The sequence below is a fragment of the Bidens hawaiensis genome, unplaced genomic scaffold (assembly GCF_021521415.1).
Source record: "Bidens hawaiensis isolate Kalapana, Puna unplaced genomic scaffold, B.hawaiensis_p1.1 tig00018484_1, whole genome shotgun sequence".
In the NCBI taxonomy this organism is placed as follows: domain Eukaryota; kingdom Viridiplantae; phylum Streptophyta; class Magnoliopsida; order Asterales; family Asteraceae; genus Bidens; species Bidens hawaiensis.
In genome coordinates this window covers 226,298-251,220 of record NW_027492792.1, presented here as the reverse complement: position 1 = coordinate 251,220, position 24,923 = coordinate 226,298, and the positions used below count along the sequence as shown (strand labels likewise).

Sequence of the window (24,923 nt, the reverse complement as noted above, 5' to 3'; positions counted from 1 at the left end):
CGCGCTAATTTAATACATAAAGAAACTATTTAAAAACAATATCATTGTGTTAAACGAATAAAACTATAAAATGGTTATACTGAACTTTATCTTCTTTGAATGATAAAATTCTTTGAACAAACCAACAAAATGCACGACGACAAAAGAAAATCTTGTTAAAAGATTAACTTACACTTCCATCTTTGACCATGAATATTTGGAATTTTGCACAATTTTTTCAATGATGTCATAAACCAATTAATCATTTTTATCAACATCACCAACAACTAATATTAACCCATCAAATTCAATAGTAGTCACTTGATTTTAAGTTATTTTTATCAAAATAAACAGTTACAAACTGATCCGTATTAATGTGACTTAAGTTTTTATTTAACGGGATGTTACTCCTACTACATTTTACATGCATAATTCTACTCATTTGACCAGGTTTGAACCTGTGACATACTCTCTAAAAGATAAGTTCCTCAACCAAGTGACGACTTGACTTCAAGTTAATAACTTAATATATGCTTTGAATTAATTAAGTCACTAATATTTTAGGAAAGTATTCCTTTTCATTTAAGTATGTGCAAGATTGTACAACATACATACATAACACACTAGCAGTTGATAACTAGATACAAGCAAACGGTTGTTGTAACCAAAAGAAAAAAGAGTTAGAACTAAAGGAGGAACAACTTATACATCCAGAAAAGATGTGGACTGAAACTAACTATTTACAAATTGACAGGAAAAGAAAAAAAGTCCAAGTGAGTTAGCTCTTTGCTAGAGTTTTCAAGCTTGGACCGGACCCGTTGGTAAGTCAGCTGGTTCGATAACTGGCCTGTTTATGAAAACACTGCTTTTAACAATATGTCGCCCGATGAACGCCACGATCTCTAAGGATTCCCGAGTAAAGAGCCATCCTATTTGCTGGAATACCCTTGTAATCCCTCGCTAATTTCTTTTTACTCCCTTCATCTTTTGAACTTGACGAAAACGACCGATTCTTACTTTGAAGCCTCCTCCTAAACTCTTCTCCATTACCACTTGGCTCCACCACATCTTCTGCAAAGTGTACTTTCTTGTTCTTTTTCTCTCTTTTCTTCCCTTCTAAAAAATAATAAAAATAAAATAGTTTTAGATACATTTTAAAACTGTATATAATAATCATATAATTAACATACTTGTAGCTATGCACAAAAATAATCAAAATAGTAACCGAAAGTGTATTATACGGTTCTAAACATATTATTGATCATAAAATAATCACTCTGGTACACTATTATTCACACACACACATGATATATAGTCTTTAAAAAATTAATAGCAAAAAATGGTTTTATATACATGTTAAAGCTAAAATAATAATAATATAACATTGTTATAGATTATGCATAAAAGATAATCAACCATTCATAAAATAAAAGTAGGGTAAAACAACATAAAATAAAAGATGATCAAAACGATACATAACCGGTTACGTGACCGTCAAAGCATTACATACAAGTGCATTATATATTATAAAATACCAAACACATTATTATTGATTAAAATATAAACACTCCGGTATATTCGCACATACATACAAACACACACACATATAATTATATGTATATATATATATATATATATATATATAGGAGAAGTATAGTTTGAAAACCCTCTTGAGTTGAGAAAATCCGTAAAAATCCTATGTAACATCGGTTTTTTTTTGTTACATCTAATATATGTTGTTACATTTAATACAAAACATAGAAAACATAAAAAAAAATGTTTTGATATTTTTTTTATATTTTTTTTGTAATTTTTATATATGTTTTCAGGAGAGAGAAAATGTAAATGAACTTTTATATTTTTTATTTTTAATTGTGGACCACAAGATTTAATCTTTAATATATATATATAGGGTTAAGTTAGAATAAAAACCCATTTGAGTTGTGAAAACCCGCGAAAACCTTATGTAACATCGTTTTTTTTTGTTACATTTAATATATATTGTAACATTTAATACAAAACATCGAAACATAAAAAAAAAGTGTTTTGCTATTTTTTACTAATTTTTATATATGTTTTCAGAAGAGAGAAAAAGTTATATTTATATTTACATTTTTTATTCACTTTAATTGTGGACCACAAGATTTAAACATTAATTAAAAACATGTGGTTGAGAATGGGTATCTAGAGTTTTCACAACTCAAGTGGGTTTACATTTTATACATAGTCTATATATATATATATAGAGAGAGAGAGAGAGAGAGAGTTTGACCAAACAAGAATTCAAGAAACAAGTAAAAGAACTTGTCAGTCCGTCTGCCTTCTGTTTCGACGTAATCTCTACTTTGTGAAAACTTTTAGTAAAAGAATGAAACCTGAATTGGAGATGCAAGGTCTTGGGTGGTGGACGGCGGAGGGTTGTTTCTGGAGGTGGAAGGCAAGGAGGAGTACGGTGCCGGAGACGGCAGCCATGGCGGTGGCTAACACCATCCCATTTGAAGCCAAGATTGATGACATGATATGATCACTTTAATTTTCAACCTTTTTTTGATCAATTCTCACAAGTTTGGATGATTAAAGCAATGGGTGTGACACAAAATTCAATATTTGTTTATGGTAATAACTAATAAGAGAAATATAGATGAAGATGACATGATCAAGATTGATCAAGATTCAAGAAACTTGTAGTACAAATGTGTGTGTGTGTTTTAGTGTGTGTATGCATATAATATTGATGGATGGGTAGTTTGAATGATATGGGAAATTTTATATTGATGAGTTGGTTGGTTGGTTCTTGAAAAATATGGGGTTGGGGTTGGGGTTGGGGTTGGGGTTGGGGTTGATGACTTCTTGTTGGACAAGTGAAGAAAAAGTATTAAATGATTGGTCTAAAAATGGGAACCCTTTTAATGAAAAGAATTTCACATTCACACACTAATTAAAAGGTAAGTTTTACACTTTGATTAATTGAATTTATATTTTGGTTTTAAATCAATTAATTAGAAAGTAAACTTGTTTGCATGATTAGTGGTTAAACCTTGCATAAGACTGCTTACAAATATTAATGCCATTAATTAACTCTTGTGATGTTCAGGTATTATCAGAAGTAGTTCAAATCACGCGAAAAGAGCTTTTGCTATTGCATATGCTTGACGACTTATTTAATTTTGTTAGCTGGACAGTCTTGTGTAAAACGTGTCCCTTTGTGAACAACCGACATATACCTTTCATACGTCAATGATAGTTATCAAGTATGTTTGTGAAGATTATTATTATTATTTTTAGTGGTTGAGGCTTTTATATAAAATTAAAAACTAACAAAATATTGTATTTTTTTTATAAATTCTGATCTCAAAATTTTATAAGTAATAGACATTTGGAATATTAAACTTAAACTTACCAAGACATGTAAACTAATACTATCTGCCAGTCCATTTACACTTAACACACATATTTTTACTTGATTTGCCTCTGTATATATTTCTAAAAAATCCACAAAACTTGATGAAATACTTTATGCTCGTATGATTAAGGGTTTAGCCTTGTCAAGATGACTTACAAATATTAATTATATTAAATGTCGTAATATCACGATATCATCATCAACAGTTCAGCTTACATTAAATGAATTATCATGTTGCGTAAACTTGATATCTTAATTTAATTTTGTTAGCTAACAATATTGTGCAATCATGTTACTTTGTGAACCATCGAGTGTTCTTTTCATACATCAATGATAGTTATCATATCAAGATTATATATTATTATTTTTTCGAGCGGTGAAGGCTTTTATAAAATATTAAAAACTAGCAAGGGGCTTTATTTTTTATGTAAACCACACTAATCTAGAAATTTTATGAGTTGGGTTGATAGACATTCGAATATTAAAACTTATTGACACTAATAAATTAAAATTATTTATCTATTACTAGTCTATTTGCATTTAGCACATGATAAAACACTACTTATTTCAACTTGATCCATCTCTATATACATTTAAACACTTCAAAATGTTTGTTGATAATACTTTACGCTCACATGATTAATGATTAAGCCTTGCACAACATGACCTTCAAATACTAATTAAATTAGTTGTGATATCACAATATCGTCAGAAACAGTTAAACTCGCACTAAATGAACTTTCCACTTGCGTAAACTTGGCGTCTTGATTTAATTTTGTTAGCTAACAATATTGTGTAAATCGTGTAACTTTGTGAACCACCGACCGTTCTTTTAATACGCCAAGGATAGTTATCAAGTATATTTGTCAAGATTATTAATTTTTTATGACGATAAAGACCCTTATATAATACGAAAAAAAAACTATCAATATGGTATAAAAGGTACGATCACCAACATTCGACTCTTACAGATTTCATGATATTCGAAAATTAAACATACACCATAATCTTCATCCTAATAATTTACATTTTGTTCGATTCTTAATACATACGCGTTGGATTTGATTTCTTTCATCACCATGTGCACCGAAGTTGACCATTTGACAAGATTGATTAAAGTTAAAATTTATTCTTTATGTAATTTTTTTATAACACTAATCATAAAAAACTAGTCAACAATAAGTTTTTCTTAAAAATTTCTTTGATTAAGATCTTATTTAATTGGTACTCTTGTAGAAACCCAAAATATATAAAATAATACAACGTGAAAAAGCTTAAGGGATAAAGATAATAGATAAAACCAATTTATAAAGGTTTGAGTGAATGTTAACAGATATACTTTATGTAATTTTTTATTCTTCAATTGAGAGCTGTTTCATTAATATTTCTCTTAAACAAAAGAGATCACCGACACATTAGACATTTCACTATGGTAAGCTCAACGAAACAACCTTCCTAAACACAGGATATTACAAGTATTTGCAACAACGACAAATCGACAATGGCAATTCACCTCATGCGTATAATAATATACACAAAATACATGTTAGAATGTACTCGCTTATTGTTATTACTAAAATTGATTCAATCTTAATCGTTTTTTTTTTTTTGAAAGATGATAAAAAGTGGAAGGCGTTACGTTGGTATTTGGCTTCTTTCCATGTCCGTTAGTTTGATAAAAGTTACTTGTTGGGCCCCAACGGTTGGGGTTCCTAAATAATCTTCTAAACTTTTATAAATTTTATATAATTTAATTACCTAATTCAATTAAAAATATAAATACTAAAATAGTGAAATGATAGTTTATTCTCTTACCAAAGATAAAATAAAAGTAGATATTACTATTGTGATTTCGGTAAATGGAAATCTATGTTTTGTATAATTTGGTCAGGCATCACCTAATACGATACCCATTTGAGAGGAATTATGCAATCAACAACATTTGAGAGGAATAGCAATTGCCGATAGCTATGTGTGTGCATCAACAGCAATTCAAAAGATCGTTAGTAACTCAGTTATTGTTGAAGGAGATTATTCTAATGATTTTCTTGCCAATGTGACTAATTATTTGCCAACGGTTTTTAACCGCTAGGTCACCAAAATGCATGCCTTTTCACGGAGAATTTTTTATTTAACAAAACATAAAGATTTTCACTAATTGCAGAACACATGTATTTGGTCATTTTCTTAACTAGTTTTCATCAAGTGCGGTTTCTGTTAATGAAAAAAAAGTCGATGAAAACCGAATTTAAATAGAAAAACACGTGTCATGTGTGAATACTTGCTTCCTTCTGTTGTTGATGAGTAAGTTCAGACCTACATAAAATTATTAGAGTTGGTAGATTGTGCATTTTTTTCTCATAATACGTGTGATAAAAGTGGTGGTCGATGTTAGTGATAGAGATGGCATTGATCATTTCGAATGTGACAATGTTGTTTGATATGCCATCGGATCTATGTCCCCAACAGTTGCATAATATGGTAATATAAGTCATATTTTATTAAAAGAAAAAAAAAATACAATAATTTATCCTATCTAATCTAATTTATCTAATCTATACTAATAAAAGAAAATAATAAGGATGATGTGGCAATCTCACATTTATTCTTGGTCTAATCTCTCTTCTCATTAATCCTACCTATCCATGGGTTATGGAGCAAAACCATTTTGACAAATGGGTTATAATTTCTTTTCTAATTTTCTAATCTCTTATCTCATTCATCCTATCTATCAATGGGCCATGAGCCAAAATAATTTTAACAAATGGGTTATAATTTCTTTTTAACTCTATAATTTTTCAACTTATTTATCCTACCTATCTATGGGTCAAAACAATTTTAAAAAATTGGTTATAATTTCTCTTTTAATTTTCTAATCTCTCATCTTATTTATTATAGTTACTCATAGGTAAATGGTCAAAACAATTTTGACAAATGTTGTACATAAAGAGATTTTTGAAATTGTAAATTTGAGATTATAGACTTCTTATTATTTGCATCATATCATTTATTTTCTTCTTACTTTTAATTTTGTTCATTTCTTTCAAATAATGAACCTTATTTATTTTATTATTTGATAAATCTCGTGTAATTTACGGGTTCAAAAGCTACTCCTTGTTATAAAAAACAGTAATTGAGAGTATGTCTTGGACAATGTGATTTTAAGCCAATTAGGCTGAGGGGTGTGGAGCGCTAGAAAGGGCGCAAGAGGCCAGACGCTCGCGCCCCGGGGCGCGAGCTCCACACCACCGAGGCGCGAGAGGGGCGCGAGAGGGGCGCGAGAGCGGAAAAAGAGGCAGGCGCCAGGGGGCTCGCGGGAGCTGTTGCGCGTGAGGGTGCTTGGGGAATGGTGAAAGAGCCGTTGGAGGCTTAATGTGAATAAAAAAAAAAAATTTTTTTAATAAATTCCTCTATATATATCACAATATATATCACATATATATTCCTAAACCAATACATACCACACCCAAAACCCCATTTTTTTTTTAAAAATAATGTCGTCGTACTCGTCTGATTCCGACTCCTCCGAAGAGGATGATTTGCTTCTTCATGTAGGGGGAGTTTTGACCGCAGCCGTGGTAAATCTCTTGCAAAATCAAGCCCATCAACCCCGACTCCCGAGGGTTAGAGCACCACCTCGTGAGCGTGATCGATCGGGTGCTAACGATACTTTGATGAGGCATTATTTTAGCCCTCAACCGGTATACGCGGAGTCGGATTTTCGAACTCGTTTTCGAATGAGCAGGCAATTGTTCACGCGTATAGCGAGTGATTTAGAGGCACGGTATCCCTTTTTCCAACAAAGGGAGGATGCTAGGGGTCTTCCCGGTTTTACCCCTCTTCAAAAATGCACGGCTGCTATCCGTCAACTAGCGTATGGCATCTCGTCGGACGCTTTGGACGAGTATTTACAGATGTCGAAAAGGGTTGCACGTGAATCCCTTCATTTTTTCTGCCAAGGTAAAAAACATTAATTTTACTTTTTATTAAATATTTATTACATTTTTTAATATATATTGTACGTAGGAGTCATATCGACTTACGCTCGGAGATATCTGCGTAAACCTACAACGTATGACATCCAACGCATATATGAGGTGCACGCAGAAAAACATGGTTTTCCTGGGATGCTAGGTAGCATCGATTGTACGCATGTTGGATGGGCTATGTGTCCAACGGCCTGGCGAGGTCAGTTCCACCGTGGTGATCATGAAGGGCCGACCCTCATACTTGAGGCGGCGGTGTCACAGGATCTTTGGTTTTGGCATGCTTTTTTTGGTGTTGCTGGGTCAAATAACGACCTTAATGTTATCGATCAGTCACATTTGATCAACGACCTTATCGACGGGGTTGAACCACCTCAATCTTTTGTTGCAAATGAAGAACTCTTCAAGTACGGGTACTATCTGGTCGATGGTATTTACAACGAATGGGCTGTGTTAGTTCAAGCTTTTACAGATCCAGTCGCCGACAAACGGAAGTATTTTACGAAGAAGCAAGAGTCTGCTAGAAAAGATATTGAAAGAGCTTTTGGAGCTATAAAAAAACAATATTATGTTCTGGCGAACCCGATACGTTATTGGACTCGGGAGAGGATAATGGACGTCGTCTACACGTGTCTTATCCTACACAACATGACGTTAGAAGACGAGGGCAAAGCTATATGCCAAAACTACCAAGGTGACATTCCGCCACAACTGTCCACAATCAGTGATCAACAAAAACTTCATAACATAGCAAATATCAAGAGCCGTGAGATACACGGGGATCTTCGACATGAGTTGGTTGAACATTTGTGGGCGAGGCGACCAGAGGATCTTGTATTAGATTAGTTTTATTATTAAATATTATTGTTTGTTTAATTTTTAGTATGTTTTTTTTATTATATGAATTTTCAAAAAAATGTGTGTTTTTTTAAATAATTTTTGCGTTTTTTTAATAATACGTTTTTTTACTACATTTAAAAAATAATAAAAAAATAAACCGCTCGCGCCCCCTCTCGCGCCCCTCCACACCATGGCCCGGGGCGCTATCACCACTACCAATACCCATCTTATCAAGTTTCTCTCTCTGGCACACGTCACAATATTATTGGATGGCGCCCCCACTCACGCCCCCTCTCGCGCCCCCCACACCCCTCAGCCTTAGAGAGAGGAGGCTTTCTTGTAGAAGCGTGTAATATGGGCTGCCAGCGTTATATGAACAAGTGTCCACTAAATAAACATAAAAACAATGATTTGTTTTAAAACTTTATTTTTGTATCACACAATAATAATATTATTTTTCTTTTCTCTCCTTTTAACGATAAATATCTATATCAATCCTTTTCACTTTGTAACGTTTGAGTGTGAACTATTAACTTAAAAAGAAGATTATAAAATGTTAATCAAACTTTATTGTTAAACCTTTTCTACTTAATAATGTTTACAAGTTTGTACCCTTTTTCTCTTTTTTCTTCACCTTCGTCGTGAAAATAACGAAGAATATAAATCTTGTAATACCTAAAGGCGGGGAGATGTTCTCGTATGGTGTCGACTTGTCACCTTGTTGTGCACTCAACCATCTTTATTTTTCATCATTTTTTCTGAACGGCGCAAGATTTATATAAAAATACAAAACAGGCTAGCAAGCAGCTAAAACACCTGAAACAACATAAACATCCAACAAATTACAATTACAATTCAAATTTTAATCTTAGATATACTTTTAATCCACAAGAATGATTTCTCTTTAATGTCTTCCCCCATTTTAGTGATAGGAATATGATTCCTATTAAACTTTTTTTCCTTTCCTGATTTTCAAATCTGCCATAAAGCGCTTCAATTGATTTTTTTCACTCCTTGAATCCGAACCATTTTGACCCGTCTTAAATAACATATGATGGGAAATATTCTGATCATGGACTGAGTTTTAGCTTGTAACCACACAAGCACCTACCACCAAATCAACCTAGCCACCAAACAAGAGGCCAAAATATGCTCGATAGATTATATCACTCTCCATTTGTTTTTCCCATTTTCAATATCCACTTTACACCATAGAAAACAGGTTCATCTTCATGATTTTTCATCTCTTTTCAATTAAGTATTTTCCTTGTAAAGGGTTTGATAATTGATTATATCATACCCCACATGACACAATGTCCAAATCAACCTGCCTATAGTGTCACTAGTTTCCAAAACACAAAGATTTATTATTATCTTCAATGTGAAACATGCATCTTGAGTATTTCTCACCTAATCTCCTATTGCTTAATTTGTTGATTGCTGTTATTATTTTTCTTCTTAGTTGGCTTCATTCAACTTGTCATTTTTATAAAATTATAAAAGTATCTTTCCCACTCTCTCTATATATAAATACATACACGTACACCTCTCTCTCTCTCTCTCTCTCTCTCTCTCTACATATACATACACATATAGACACAACCTTGCTTCTCTATAATTGGAGATATCAAGATTAGTTGTTTGAAGGTTGGCGATATCTATGGCTCAAATATTGCTACATGGAACACTTCATGCCACTATCTATGAAGTAGACAAACTCAAGTCCAATTTCCTCCACAAGGTTAGTAGGTTACTTACTTTCTCTCACTCTCTATGTTTCATGCTATATTTCATTCATTTACCATCTTTAGCAATTTCCGATCTGTTGTGGCTCTAATAACATGTAAGATTATGAGAACTTATTGTCTTCTATATAATAGAGGGTTACACTATATAGAGATAAACTGGGTCATAGGGTCTGATATTAAAACCCTAAATACTATATCTTCTGATAAGATTGCTTGCTCTAATATTGTTGATGCCTTTATTATATCTTTTGTATGTATATGCATACCTAAAGGTAAAAGGTAAAATTGTAATCTCTAGAATATATAGATGGTCAAGGAATAAAGAAGTGTATTTGAAAATAGTTTTAACTTGGGGAAAATTGGGTTTTGGATCTTCACTTAATTAAACATTCACTATGTGAAAAAGATGCATCTTATCAATACTTAGTTTTACTAGGACTAGAGTATATTTATAGCGGAGTTAGAGTTGTGCTAGTGTTTGAAAAATAAAAGTAAACTCGGCTCTAAATTATTTATTGAGTTGATTTAGTTTGAGTAAAAACCCAAAACTGAATTTTAGTTTTTGATTCGGTCTATTTAAAACCGATCAAACCATTCTGTTTAGCTAAACATATTCGCATGTTAAGAAGAAACTAAATTAACTTGTTTAAACCAAATTTAAATTAACATTATTTTTAATATGTCTTTAAAAGAAATGAATTATTTGTACTCATCAATAAGAGCACATGGATGTACAAAGTTTGATTTCAACTGGCTGCCTTGTACCAACTCCTTTATAAAACACCCACCTACCCCAATAAACAAACGACTTTAAGAGTTTGGTATAGCTTTTTATTGTTGAATAAACACTTAATTGATCATGTTTGGTTTTAAATTGTATAGATTGTAGATGGACTGCTAAAGAAAAATGGTGCAAGTCTTTATGCATCCATAGACTTGGAAAAGGCTCGAGTGGGTCGAACCCGCATGCTAGAACATGACTCAAACCCGCGATGGTATGAGTCATTTCATGTCTATTGTGCCCACATGGCATCCAAAGTCATCTTCACCGTCAAAGAAGATGAAGCAATAGGCGCGACTGTAATTGGTCGCGCCCACATCCCTGTTACCAGGCTTTTGTCCCAAGAAGTAATCGATGAATGGCTAGACATACTTGATGACCGTGGCAAACCAATACAAGGTCATTCTAAGATCCACGTTAGGGTACACTTTTTTGAAGTCACACGAGAATGCCAATGGTCTAGAGGTATACAAAGCGTAAAATTCCCAGGGGTACCCTTCACATTTTTCCCTCAAAGAAACGGGTGTAAGGTTACACTTTATCAAGATGCGCATTTACCTGATAATTTTACGCCAAAAATACCCTTAACCGGTGGAAAATTATATGAACCTCATAGATGTTGGGAGGACATATTCGATGCCATTTCAAACGCGAAACATTTAATTTACATAGCAGGGTGGTCGGTTTATACTGAAATCACTTTGATACGTGATTTGAGAAGGCCGAAGCCCGGTGGGGATATGACTCTTGGCGAATTACTTAAGAAAAAGGCTAGTGAAGGAGTTCGCGTGTTAATGCTCGTTTGGGACGACCGAACTTCGGGTGATTTGTTTAAAAACGGGTTCATGGCAACCCATGATGAGGACACAGGAAGCTACTTCCGTGGCTCAGAAGTTAACTGCGTCCTGTGTCCTCGTAACCCTGACGATGGACGCAGTATAGTCCAAAACATCCAAATTTCCGTTATGTTAACTCACCACCAAAAGATCGTAGTGGTCGATAGTGCGTTACCCGATGGCAACCCCGAGAAACGAAGAATCGTGAGTTTCATCGGCGGTATTGATCTTTGCAACGGACGATACGACACCCCATTCCACTCCGTTTTCCGAACCCTAGATACCGTCCACCACGATGACTTCCACCAACCAAACTTCTCAAACTCTTCGGTTAACAAAGGCGGGCCCCGCGAACCATGGCACGACATCCATTGCAAACTCGAGGGGCCCATCGCGTGGGACGTGTTATTCAACTTCGAGCAACGGTGGCTAAAACAAGGCGGGAAAGATTTACTCAACGACATCCGTGACCTAGACCACATCATCATTCCACCATCCGCGGTCATGCTTCCACATGACCACGAATCCTGGAATGTGCAATTATTCCGCTCAATCGACGGTGGGGCCGCCTTTGGGTTTCCAGACAAACCTGAAGACGCGGCCCGCGCTGGTCTGATTAGCGGAAAAGACAACATTATCGACCGAAGCATCCAGGACGGGTACATCAACGCAATTCGTCGAGCTAAAAAATTTATCTACATCGAAAACCAATACTTTCTAGGAAGCTCATTTGGGTGGAATTCAAATGACATTAAAGATGAAGACATCAATGCATTACATCTAATACCAAAAGAACTATCATTAAAGATTGTTAGCAAGATCGAAGCCGGAGAAGATTTTCGGGTGTACATCGTGCTACCAATGTGGCCCGAAGGCGAGCCGGAGAGTGCTTCGGTTCAGGCAATATTGGATTGGCAAAGGAGGACCATGCAAATGATGTACACTGATATTGTTCATGCATTGAAAGTGAAGCGGATTGTGGCGAACCCTAAGGATTATTTGACGTTCTTTTGTCTTGGCAACCGGGAAGTTAAGCGGCCCGACGAGTATATTCCGGCGGAGAAGCCGGATGCTGGTAGTAATTATAGTAAAGCTCAAGAATCACGAAGGTTTATGATATATGTTCATGCCAAAATGATGATAGGTAAGGTTTTCACTACTCTCTTAACAAACTCATATATATAATATATATAATTCAAATATTAAATACTACTCACATCTTGGATTCGAACATGACACGTAAATAAACAGGTTTTCGTTGGCATATCTTGCATGTTTAATAAGACAATGTCGATGTGTCAACTTGTTAACCAGTTTAATTAAAGAGGTTGAGCAACTAACTTGTTTAACCCATTTTTTATAACCTTCAAACTCGATTTACGTGTTTACATCTTGATTATTATTCGTCAACTCGTCATTGGCGAAGCTTGGACGAAAACGCTTGGGTGGTTGGACTCAATAAATATAAAAAAAATATCATAAACTATGGTGATTGGCTCAAAATTTTCAAACAACAACGGGTAAATTTACACCACCTATAAAATGTTTTTGGTGAAAACGCATAAATTTACCCACTACCAGAGCCACCCCAGGCCATAATACAAGCTTCACCCTCATATTACATGTTAGATAATTGGGTTAAATCGGTTGTGCTCGGGTTACACCAATTTAAGTGTGTACAGAGTAGGTTGATATTTTTTACACGAATAAAAATGTGAGTCTTGTTCTGGTTGATTAGTTCAACCCGTTAGCCATCGACCCACCAACCCGACACCCGACTGACACTTCTAAATTAAGTTGATAATCATTATTAGATAAGTTGTTAAATATTTATCAAATGATACTTATTTTATTGAAATTTTATAGAAGGTATTTGTCACACATCAAATGAAATAGTAATCCAAAATTTGTGAATATTTTCTAGTGGATGATGAGTACATGATCATCGGATCCGCAAACATCAACCAAAGATCAATGGACGGAGCACGAGACTCCGAGATAGCGATGGGGGCTTTCCAACCGTGCCATCTATCCAAAAGACAACCAGCGAGGGGCCAGATTTACGGTTTCAGAATGTCGTTGTGGTATGAACATTTAGGGCTCCTTGACGACTGTTTAACGTGTCCAGAGAAGTTAGAATGTATCAGAAAGGTAAATCAAATATCGACAAAATATTGGGATCTTTTCTGTTCCGAGACATTGGACCATGATTTACCCGGACACCTACTTAGCTATCCCATTGGAGTTACCGAAGAGGGAATGGTTACCGAGCTGCCAGGGTGCGAGTACTTCCCCGACACAAAGGCTCGGGTTCTTGGAGCCTTGGCGGGTTACATGCCTCCGATTCTAACCACTTGAAAAATCCGAGGTACAAACTTGAGTTATTGTAAAATGATTAAAATACCCTTACGTCAAGTATTGTGATGAGGTGTATTTGGTGTTTTATAATCGTGTTGTATTAATAATGAAATAAGTTTTTTTTAAGTGTTGAGTGTTGATTAAATGGTGTTTAATAGTTTAGATGTTTTATTTGGAGTTTAATAGTTTGAAAAGTATTGGTTGTTGATTTTTTTATCAAATAATTTAATGCAAATTTGTTCAAATTTGGTATGTTATGTGCTCATTATGTGTCTTCTTTGTGATATTATTTTATCGGGTTAGGTTTTTCGTGTTTTTAAAGGTAGAAATGTAGCCTGAAAACTGAACCATTCTATATTCAGATTATATGGTTCTCGGGTTAATTTGGTCGGTTTATTGTTTATACAAGGCCGGTTTAATTCTGGTTAGGGTTGAGTGGCCTGCGAATTGAGCCGCTAACTCTTTTGCTTTTTTTGGGTATTTTGGTAAGCTGACTTGTGAAGTTTTTTTGGTGGCTATGTTGGACTAGAGGTGCACAACCAAAACGGTTAACGGGTTTCTAACTGGTTCCAACCCAAAATCCTAACCGGTTAGTAACCAGTCCACCATTAACCGATTTATATCCGGTTCTAACCGCCGGTTAATATTATTGATCTCCGAAACCGGGTACAAACCAGTTAACCGAACCGATTATTTGGTTTCTTAATTATTTTTTTAAAACCGGTTTCTCCGGTTATTTACCGGTTAACCAGTTCGGTTATACCCGAAACCGGTTATATCAAGTATGGGTTTGTTGCCTCAAAACCGGTTAGTACCTGACCCAAGTAACATATCTAAAACTTGTTATTTGACCGTTAACCGCCTGTTTGTGCACAACTATGTTGGACAGTGGGGTGAACAAAACAACTACAACTTGTATTGTATCAATTCTAACATATTTGGGCATTTCAATAAAAAAACACTTAACAAAAAAGTTAATTATTTAAATGTAATAAAACAAAACCACAATCTCAATTCGTTACAAGCAATCTTGAAGTAGAGCTATTAGGAAGCCATTTTTTGAGGGCAGATTAAACTCTCATCAGGGGTCCAAAACCGTCCAACCAATTAAACTACCCAACTCAACTTTTATTAAAAAGGAAAAAGAATTATAATAGTTATTTTATTAATTTCTTAAACCATTACGTGTAATTTATAGAAAAGTTAGTGAGCGCCTTCACACCTACCTGACAGCAAATAAACGTTTTTAGCTTTTAGTTAAACCATTACGTATAGTCTAATGTTTGCAAATGTTCTATGTGTGACTTGGCATATTAATATGTAAGCATTCATTAATTTTTTTATGGATTTTATTAATTATCTTCTAACAACGTTATTACTTATGTTATTATTCTATAAATTTATACATTCACACATATATAATGGTATAAAATAAACCTCATACTTCAAACATAAAAAAACATGTCAACTTTTAAAAAATTATTTTCTAGTAAATTATAAATATATAACAACACATTAATAATTATTACCGGCCATACATTTTTCTACGTTAAGTCACTTTTTTAAGTAATTCCAAATATTAAAAAGCGTCACAAGATATTTATATATATCTTTCTCATAAAGTAATATATTTTATTTCCACATGTATTAATGTATTTTATCTTTTTGACCGGCATTGGTGTATTATATTAAAAACGGTCACAATATTGAACCAAAAGCCTCATTGATCAAAATGAAAATTCAAAATTCGTAAGTAAAACACATATTTAAACATTTTTATTTTATTTAAATCCAGCTGTATCAATAATCAAATAGATGAACCGTAAATATGATCAGTTATGAAGTAAATATGATCATTTATTTCATAACCACCAAGTATATGAAAGAATTGCGAGAATTGTATAATGAAATTGTACAACTTGCTTTAAATGTTTTATAGAGAGTGGCTACATAATTGCCTATCTTACGATCTCATTAAATCATTAATGTGCAACGTGTATATGTGTTCTATACGGTTCTCGTAGCTCTTAACATAAAATTGGTTCTTAAAATAAAGCACTCATATGTATTTCGTTACTTATACTTCTATTTCTCTCTCAACAGATTTCTTTCTTTGTAGGATACTTTAAACCATTATTTTATCAAAGTGTTGAGTTTATTTTTACTAAATATTGTTGTCCATTTATTAAGTGCATAATATACTACTTACAACATGGTTAGCATAACAAACATTAACATATTACAACATATACATAAATTTATAAAGCAAAATTCGTTAAGAGATATAGAAGTAGAAGAACAAATAAAATTGTTTTGGAAAATCTTTAATTATCATAAATGTAATGGCATGACATATTTTAGTTGGTTTGCCATTTACCAGTAAAATCGGATGCTATATTCAGTGCAGTAGTGAGCTTTTTAACTGGTTGGCTCATCCTATAAGTATGAGAGTTGTGTATCGTTTAACACACACATAACTATAACACGTGATAAGTTTTCACTAAATTAACTGAAAACCTAAAAGTCAACAACTATTTTCTTACGATTATGACTTAACGTGACTCTTTTCTCAAGACACAAGGGGCATAACCTTCTCAATCCAAGCTGGGCGGCCATTTTAAAAGAGTCACCTCATTGGTACCCGATTGAGACCAATTAATTGGCGGCGATGTTCTCTCCATACTTGAATCACTTTTCTTCAACAAACGTAACCAATAATTGGTTCCATCACACACACCCAAATACATAATCATTTGGCAAAGTTAATTGATTTGGGTTCAAGAAACCAAGTCTACAAGCGAATCACTTCTGTATTTGCGATGGCGTTGCCAATGAAACAAGGGCACCCGATCCTTCTTAGAAGAGGTGCCCCGAATACCCTTAATTTTCTTTAAACAAGTAGTAGCTGAGCCTTTTTCATAAAAAAAATGTTTCAAATACAAATGTGAAAATGACATGAACAAAAAACCATTACAATAATAACATGTTGCCATGAGCTAAGATCATCATGTTTTTTATATCAAAGTGTCAAATGGGATACTAATAAAATAATGTTCTAAAAAGCAAAATATATAGTATAATTAACAAAAAAACTAAATGTGAAAATGACATAAACTATAAATAAATAAGAGAAGATATAAAGTAAATAGATTTTAATATTAAGAATGAAGGAGAGATGAACAAGTGGGTGGGACAAAAGAACCAAACCTTAGAATATGCCTTGATCCCCCTTTTTCTTTGGATGCTAAAACTTTGAATATTAAAGGGATCTTTCATAATATGCTTTTCTATCACATCTAATCTTACCATCACCCTTTACATATATTATTTGTTAAATGTCATAATATGTTATATTATAGTATACACTTATGTAATACAATCTTACAATACAACATTATATTATGCGTCTATAAAATATTATAAATAATCTACGATATAGTATAATACTATACATATTATAACAAGGTTATTTTATAACTCAATTTTCTAAATAATCAAAATCTCACCACTAGTTCTTGGTGGCTCTTTTAGGACATCGCGATGCGACTCCTCCTAGTTTTAGAGGTTCAAAGTTCGAATACTAAAAGTTGTATGTATAACCAGAATATAATCACGAGTCGTTCTTATAAACGCGTTCCTCTTGTTATATGTGCTTTTTAGTTTTATACATCACTACTTATATGTCTAAATAATGTTAAAGTAAAACACACTATACTATATTGATGTTTTAGAAGCTATATAAACCGTTTAAGCATCCTAACCAATTTTAGATTTATGCGGTCACGCTACAATCAAATTTCTATGATTTGACAGTTTACAGGTATGCCCGATGGTTTAAAACTAGGTATGAAACCGACATTTAGCCTCTTTTAACTTTAGAATACAAAACAATTTATGTTTTAAGAATTTTCAATCCAATTAGCGATTTAAAAAGATTATCAGTTTAGACGTCAGACAACCAAAACCAAACCAACAAACTACAAAACATTAAAATCGCTCTTTCCGAGCCACCCACCCCAATTGATTTTGTTTGTTGCTTCCCACAGCCATAATTAATGGTATAAACCAAAAATCTTTATCAAAACAAATCGAACATAATTAACCTAATATTGTACCGGTTCTATCTGCTTAGTACTAATTGAGTGATTGGTACCAGATCCATTGAAAGTACCTAAACAAACCAAAACCGAAACCAATACTTAAAACATGAAAAACAAATACCAATACAAATTGTGTTTGGTAGGCATCGGTTTGGTGCAGTTCCTGACTCAATAAACAGGCACATTATTGAAGGTTCACAAACAAAAGTGAGCGAACATGGCATATGTACATGTTCACTCATTTAATTAACCAAACAGATTCCTTTTTCATATAAGCGCCTAGGTCTGGTCAACAAAAGTCAAAAATCAGTTTATGATCAGTTTTGGTTCGTTCCAAACCGGTTCCAAAACTACGGTTTCAATCAATTCCAAATCGGTTTCAAACCAGTTCGGTTTTATTTGATTTTCAGATAGGTTCGGTTAACCGATTAACCAGTCTACCTCTCTTCGGTTATTATTAAACAAATGAACAAAAACGAATTCCCCGCCAAACATTTCTTCCGGCCCCCCACCGTCATTATCTCACTCTCTCTCTCTCCCCGGAAAAGAAGAGAATAAAACCCCAAATATTCTCTCCAGAATATGCTTTTCCTCTCCTCCGCATATTCCCACCTTCTCTATAATGATATTATTACCCCCCCACACCTTCAACCTTCATATTCATATTCATATTCATATTCATTCACAAACCCACAAATCAAACCCAATTTCAATCAAGCAATCAAATAATAATGAAATTCGGCAAAAGCCTAAGCACCCAGATCGACGAAACGATACCCGAATGGCGTGACAAGTTCTTATCCTACAAAGAACTCAAAAAACGATTGAAACTTATTATTAAGCCACAACCCATTTCAGAATCCGACCCGCCGGCGAAGCGGATGCGGGTTTCCGGTGAAATGTCGAATGAAGAGAGTGAGTTTGTGCAGCTGCTGGAACAAGAAGTTGAGAAGTTTAATTCCTTCTTTGTGGAGAAAGAAGAAGAGTATATTATTAAATTGAAGGTATTATTATTATTATTGTTATTATTAGTATTATTATTATTTGATCTGGGTTATTAATATTTTGTTGAATTGGTTGTTATGAGGTTTGTTAATTTGGTTGTGATTAGGATAATTGATGAATATTTTGTTGAATTGCTAAAAGTTTTCATATTTTCAAGGTGCAAATGATTATGCTCGAGCTCGGCAAGTTTTGACTTAAAAAGAGCTCAGGTTCGGCTTGTTTTTTATTTAAAAAAGCTCGAGTTCAGCTTGTTTTGACTTAATATAGCTCGAATTTGGTTTGTTTTGACTTGAAAGAGCTTGATTTCGGCTTGTTTCAAGTTTTTTTTTTTTCTAAATCTCGAGCTTGTGACTCATTTTTCAAGCTCGAGTTTGGCTCGTTTCAGGCTCTTTTTTTTTAAGCTTGAGCTTGGCTCGTGAGTCATTTTTTCAAGCGAGTTTGGCTCATTTGTTAGTTGTTAAAGAATTTATATATGCGTTTTTAATATTTTTATATATTTTGAGAAAAACCTTAATCGAGCTTAAGCTTGGTGATTAATGATTTGGGAAAAGTGTATGAATTGCATTTGCATTGAAGCAGGAAAGGAGTTTTGGTTATGGTTAGGGATGAAAGTATTCGGTTTGAGGTGTAAATGTTAGGCTCGCTCGGCTCGGCTTGTTTCGAGTTTTTTTTTTCTAAATGTTATGCTCAAGCTCGATTTGTTTTAACTTACAGGAGCTCGAGCTCGGGCTTGGCTTGTTTCGAGCTCCTTTTCTGAAGCTCGAGCTTGGCTTGTGAGTTCAAGCTCAAGTTTGGCTCGTTTTGAGTTTTTTGCTTACAAGAGCTCTAGCTCAGGCTCGACTCGTGAGCCATTTTTTCAAGCTCTTTTCTAAAGCTCGAGCTTGGCACGTGGGTCATTTTTTCAAGCTCGAGTTTCAGCTAATTTATTATTTTGATAATTAATTTACATAAGTTTTTTTATTTTTTATTTTTATATAATTGGAGAAACCTTAACGAGCTTAGGCTCGGCTCGAGCTCGTGTGTAGTACCTTAAACGAGCCAAAGCTCAGCTTGAGCTCGGTTATGCACTGTGAAAAATTACTATATAGAAGTCCAAAAGAGTTCAACTTAAAAATACCAAACGCTTGACGAGCCTAAATGATCTTCCCAATCAAGACTTGGGTTGTTTGCACCTCATTCATATTTCTTAGAATATTATAAATTGCATTTTCTCATTGTCATCTTATGAAGAATTGATACTATGGATTTAAAGATTCTATCTTTTTGGCATTTTTAATGATATACAAGCCAAAAATGGTAACTTGACTGATGGAATATAATACTCTTGCCATTGGAGAGTTAGAAAATAAGACATGACTGTATATAGATTCTTTATGTTTTTTAAACCACATAAACAGTTAAAACAGCCCCTCAATACCTTGAAGTGGTGGATATGAATATGAATATATGATATGAAACTTTACTACTTTAGTCAACTCTAAAAGTCAAAACTTTGAAGTCAAGATTTTGCTTATTCATTTGTATTATTTTTAATAGGAATTTCAGGATAGTGTTATGAAAGCTAAAGACTCGAACGAAGAGATGATCAAGATCCGAAAAGAAATAGTCGATTTTCATGGCGAGATGGTTTTGTTAGAGAATTATAGTGCTCTTAACTATACAGGTAAATCACTAATCTCTTTTTGCAAATTATTATTATTATTATTATTATTATTATTATTATTATTATTATTATTATTGCTGTTGCTCTTATTATTATTATTATTATATTGTTATTATTATTATTGTTATTGTTGTTGTTATTATTATTATTATTATTATTATTTGTAAAATTTTTTATATTAAATCTGTTGTTTTTATTGATCAAACAGGAATAGTGAAAATACTAAAGAAATACGATAAAAGAACCGGCGCCCTTCTTCGTTTACCGTTCATTCAAAAAGTCCTGCAACAACCGTTCTTCATGACCGACTTGCTTTACAAGCTAGTAAAGGAGTGTGAGGCGATGCTCGACCGCCACTTCCCGCTAACTGAATCACCGGACGCTGGCGGCAATACTGGCGGTGGAGGGGTTGAGGGACCCTCCACCACTGCAGCCGCCAACGAGGCGCCAATGCAAGCGAAAGAACTCGCTGAGTTGGAGTATATGAAGAGCTTGTACACCAAAAGTACCATTTCGGCTTTGAGGTCTTTGAAGGAAATAAGAAGTAAAAGCTCGACGGTTAGCGTGTTCTCGTTGCCGCCTTTGCAAGTTAGCGGGATTGAGGAAACTTGGAATAAGCTTCCGATACACGAGCAGCTGGCGAAATGACGATAATATGTTTTGTTTAGCTTGTTATACATTGAGTGCACAATGGTGCTTTGGTTTAGATGCTAACTATGGTTGTATAATACATAGCTGATGATGATGATAATTAACCACAAAGGTTTCTGTACCTTTTGTTTTCGCTTTTCTACGGACGAAACTATGCTTATTTTTGTGTTTGTGTAAAGTTATGATAACTTTCTGTGTTTTTATGCAATGTGTTTCGTTCGCGTGTTGTATGTCGATTTCGTCAACATGGTTGTAATCATTTTTTTGTTATGTTGGCAAGCATAGCAGCAACTGATAAATATGCAAATGGTGTCAAACTATAAACAATATTCATTGGCTTTGTTATTTTGGAGGCATTACATTTGCTTCATTTTCTGATGGTTACATACATTTTAAGTACTGGGATCAACCATAGCCTAATGTAGTTGCATGGGTTTGCGGGTTAGGTTGGGTCAAATAGGTTGGCGGGTTAAGTGGCTTAGGGTTCGGTTAACTTACACGGAGCTCGAGCTCGGCTCGTTTCGAGCTCTATTTTCAAAGCCCGAGCTTGGCTTGTGAGTAGATTTTCAAGCTCGAACTCGGCTCGGTTACTATTTAAAAATTAATTTTTATAATTTAAATTATTATTATATATTTTCAATTCAATTATAATTTTATGTATAGAATAATATGTGTTATTTAGTTATGTTTTTATACCATTATATATATATTAACTAAAAAACTATTAAATGTAATGACGGGCTCATTTAGGCTCGTGAGCCGGCTTGAAACCGATAAGTGAATCTCGGGCTTGGGCCTGTTTATTAAATGAGCTTATTTACAGGCTTGAGCTCGGGCTGGGCCTCGATTAAGCTCGGCTCGATCGAGCTTTTTCACAAGCCGTTCTCGAGTAGCTCGTGAGCGGCTTGGCTCGTTTGCACCCCTGGCCGGTCAAGTAAACGGGTTATCCAACCCAGACCCGAACTATTCGTTAAATGGGTTGACCCATATGCGCCTCGAATTTGTTTCTTTTTGCCTAAGAGATTGTCAACACTAGCCCAACCTGTTCAAACTTCAAACATTGTAACTGGTCTTTAAACGCATTGAAAATCAACTTGACATACATGTACATAAAAATTGACAAAACACATTGTCATGATTCTTTTCAAGGCAACCAAAGAAGTGAAAAAAGCTCAACAAATGATATCTGGTTTTTTGTTGATTGACCTTTTGCACTTCTAGTGGTCCGGTTCAGTTTCCGGTTAACCGGTTCTAGACTATTTCTTTTTGTACATGTCTAGTCACAAACGCTAATATGCAATCAAAACTCTATTGAAATCAACTAACATACAACCCAGAAGAATCGGATCGTTGTCACGAATTGATTAAAGAAGCATAATAAAAGTTAATTCTCTAATCAAGAACAAAATAATCGTCAACCCACAATCAACAACGAGTACCCAAAATCCATATTTTCTCAACACATCATGAAACATGCATGAAAACCAATTATTAGAAAGAAATAAACATATACACTAAACACTTGATATTGAAATAAAACATAGCATAAATAGATAACTTAAAAAATGTAACAAGCAATCAAATTTTTCATAAATAGTCATATATTATATTTAATAATAATAATAATAATAATATAGGCTACACAAAAAGAGGGTAGCCTTTCCCCTTGCATATAAAACACCAGAAATTGAGTTTGTTTTAGTGAAAACAATTATAAAAACAATTTTCCAAAACAACCCATGTAGCTAATTAGTCTATAATAATACTCTGAAGGAGGAGTCTAATTAAACTCTCACTTTGGTATCATTACTTTCAAAGGCAAAATGCAAGGGAGATTAATGATGCAATTTTTAAACTTGAGTTTTCATCGCAAGACGCGAATCAACGACAAACGTCTCGCTTTTCGTCTTTGGAATCCCCTTCCGAAGACCATCAGCACGGCGTTTGTCACCACCGCTTTGACACAACTCCAGCAACTCCTTCACCACCACATCTATCTCCGAATCGTCTTTCTCTCTCAAACAAACACTCATTTTCTTGGCTTTTTCTCTAACAACTTGACCTAAATCACTCGCTACCACACGTTGCACAACCGCAGCCATTCTATCCCGCATGAGCCGCCCATTTGCGTCTCTAATAACCTCCACCGCAACCCCAACCTCCACCGCCAACCGAGCATTGACCGGTTGGTCAAGTTGCATCGGCATTGCAATTATCGGAATACCAAATTTCATTGCTTCTAGTACCGAGTTCCAACCACAATGACTCACAAATCCACCTATGTTTTTGTGCCTTAGTATTTTTGTTTGTGGGGCCCACCCATCAACCAATAAACCCCTATCTTTTACCCTGTCAAGAAACCCTGATGGCAAATGTTTTGAAAGGTTAACCTTTGTTTCACTTTTTGGAAACCTTAAAACCCAAATAAAGTTCACATTGCTCATTTCCAAACCATAAGCTATTTCTTCCAAATCATCACTAGAAAGAAAATACTCACTCCCAAAAGAAACAAAGACAGTGGATCCAGTTTCTTTCGTGTTAAGCCACTCCATCACACTGTCTTGTGTCACATCAGCATGACACGGTTCAACAACAAGCGGACCCACAGGCACAATGTTTTTACCAGTAAGCTTAGAAAGATAATCAGCATACTTACTTTCAACCTCCTTGAAAGACTTAACAAGAACAATACTCGACGAACTCCCAACGCACTCCATTACACGATCTTTATCTTTCAACCCATTTGCCGAGCTCTCGAGAATCTCATGCACATGCTTATACTCATAAGCACGAAAGTAAATCGTCTTAAATGGGAAAGCAATGCCTTTGGAGTAGTTTAAGTAAAGATGAAACATATGGCTAGCCATGGTGGCACTTGTGGTGACAAACACCACCGAAGGGATTCCAAGGGCCGCGGCCAACGCCGGGGCCCATGATTGAATCATGTCGTAAATGAGCAAGTCGGGTTTAAGCGTTTTCAAGATTTTTGAAAACCGGTCACTTGACAAGTCAAAAGCTTGTTTAAGGGTAGGCATAAGATGAAGAGGTAAACCATTGGTGGTGTGAAGGTGTGGTGGCAAATCGGGTAACGTCGGAAGGTGGAGTTCGATGAAACTTATCGACGACGAACCACACTCTGCTTTGTTGACAGAAGCTAGGTTAGCAGGAGTTGAACAAAGGTAGATGTTGAAGAGGTTTGTGTTGCTTAGTTTTTTGGCTAGTTCTAGGAAAGGTGAAACATGACCATGGCCTAACCATGGGAACATTAAAATAGTTTGCTTCTTTCCTGTCATTATAGTAGACATCAAAAACTGTTTGTTTTTTGAGGTTGTTTGTGGAGAATATGAATAAGCATGTAAGTTTGAATGGTGGTCTTAATCATATATATAGTAGAAGGTGTTGGTTTATTTCAGGACATGATTCATTTTCTTTATAAACTTTTAGAACCATTTTTTTAGGATGATAAATATGTATTCAATAATTCATAAATGAAAAAGATTTATTATTTTGGTTTTGGATTACAACCGTTATAACAATATATCCATATGTTTGATTTTATTATGGAAAATATTG

At 34.4% G+C, this 24,923-nt stretch overlaps 2 protein-coding genes, 1 long non-coding RNA gene and 1 pseudogene across 3 annotated transcripts; 2 read left to right on the top strand and 2 right to left on the bottom strand.

Annotated features, from left to right (window-relative positions):
* Positions 1-818: 818 nt before the first annotated feature.
* On the bottom strand, positions 819-2,596 carry LOC143556207 (uncharacterized). Its single transcript, XR_013139345.1, has 2 exons — positions 2,355-2,596; positions 819-1,092 (listed from the first exon to the last, which is right to left on the bottom strand). It is a non-coding gene; the product is annotated as an uncharacterized LOC143556207 (long non-coding RNA).
* Positions 2,597-9,786: 7,190 nt separating this feature from the next.
* LOC143556216 (phospholipase D alpha 1-like) lies at positions 9,787-13,959 on the top strand. Its single transcript, XM_077045601.1, has 3 exons — positions 9,787-9,949; positions 10,839-12,717; positions 13,498-13,959. The coding sequence occupies exons 1-3, from the start codon at positions 9,869-9,871 to the stop codon at positions 13,929-13,931; spliced, it is 2,394 nt and encodes a 797-aa protein (XP_076901716.1). The 5' UTR covers positions 9,787-9,868; the 3' UTR covers positions 13,932-13,959.
* A 4,796-nt stretch (positions 13,960-18,755) lies between these two features.
* On the top strand, positions 18,756-21,446 carry LOC143556206 (SPX domain-containing protein 1-like). The gene is made up of 3 exons (XM_077045596.1): positions 18,756-19,035; positions 20,573-20,699; positions 20,908-21,446. Exons 1-3 carry the CDS (start codon positions 18,763-18,765, stop codon positions 21,345-21,347), a joined length of 840 nt encoding a protein of 279 aa, XP_076901711.1. The 5' UTR covers positions 18,756-18,762; the 3' UTR covers positions 21,348-21,446.
* A 1,754-nt stretch (positions 21,447-23,200) lies between these two features.
* LOC143556227 (UDP-glucosyltransferase 29 pseudogene) lies at positions 23,201-24,643 on the bottom strand (annotated as a pseudogene).
* Positions 24,644-24,923: the final 280 nt, after the last annotated feature.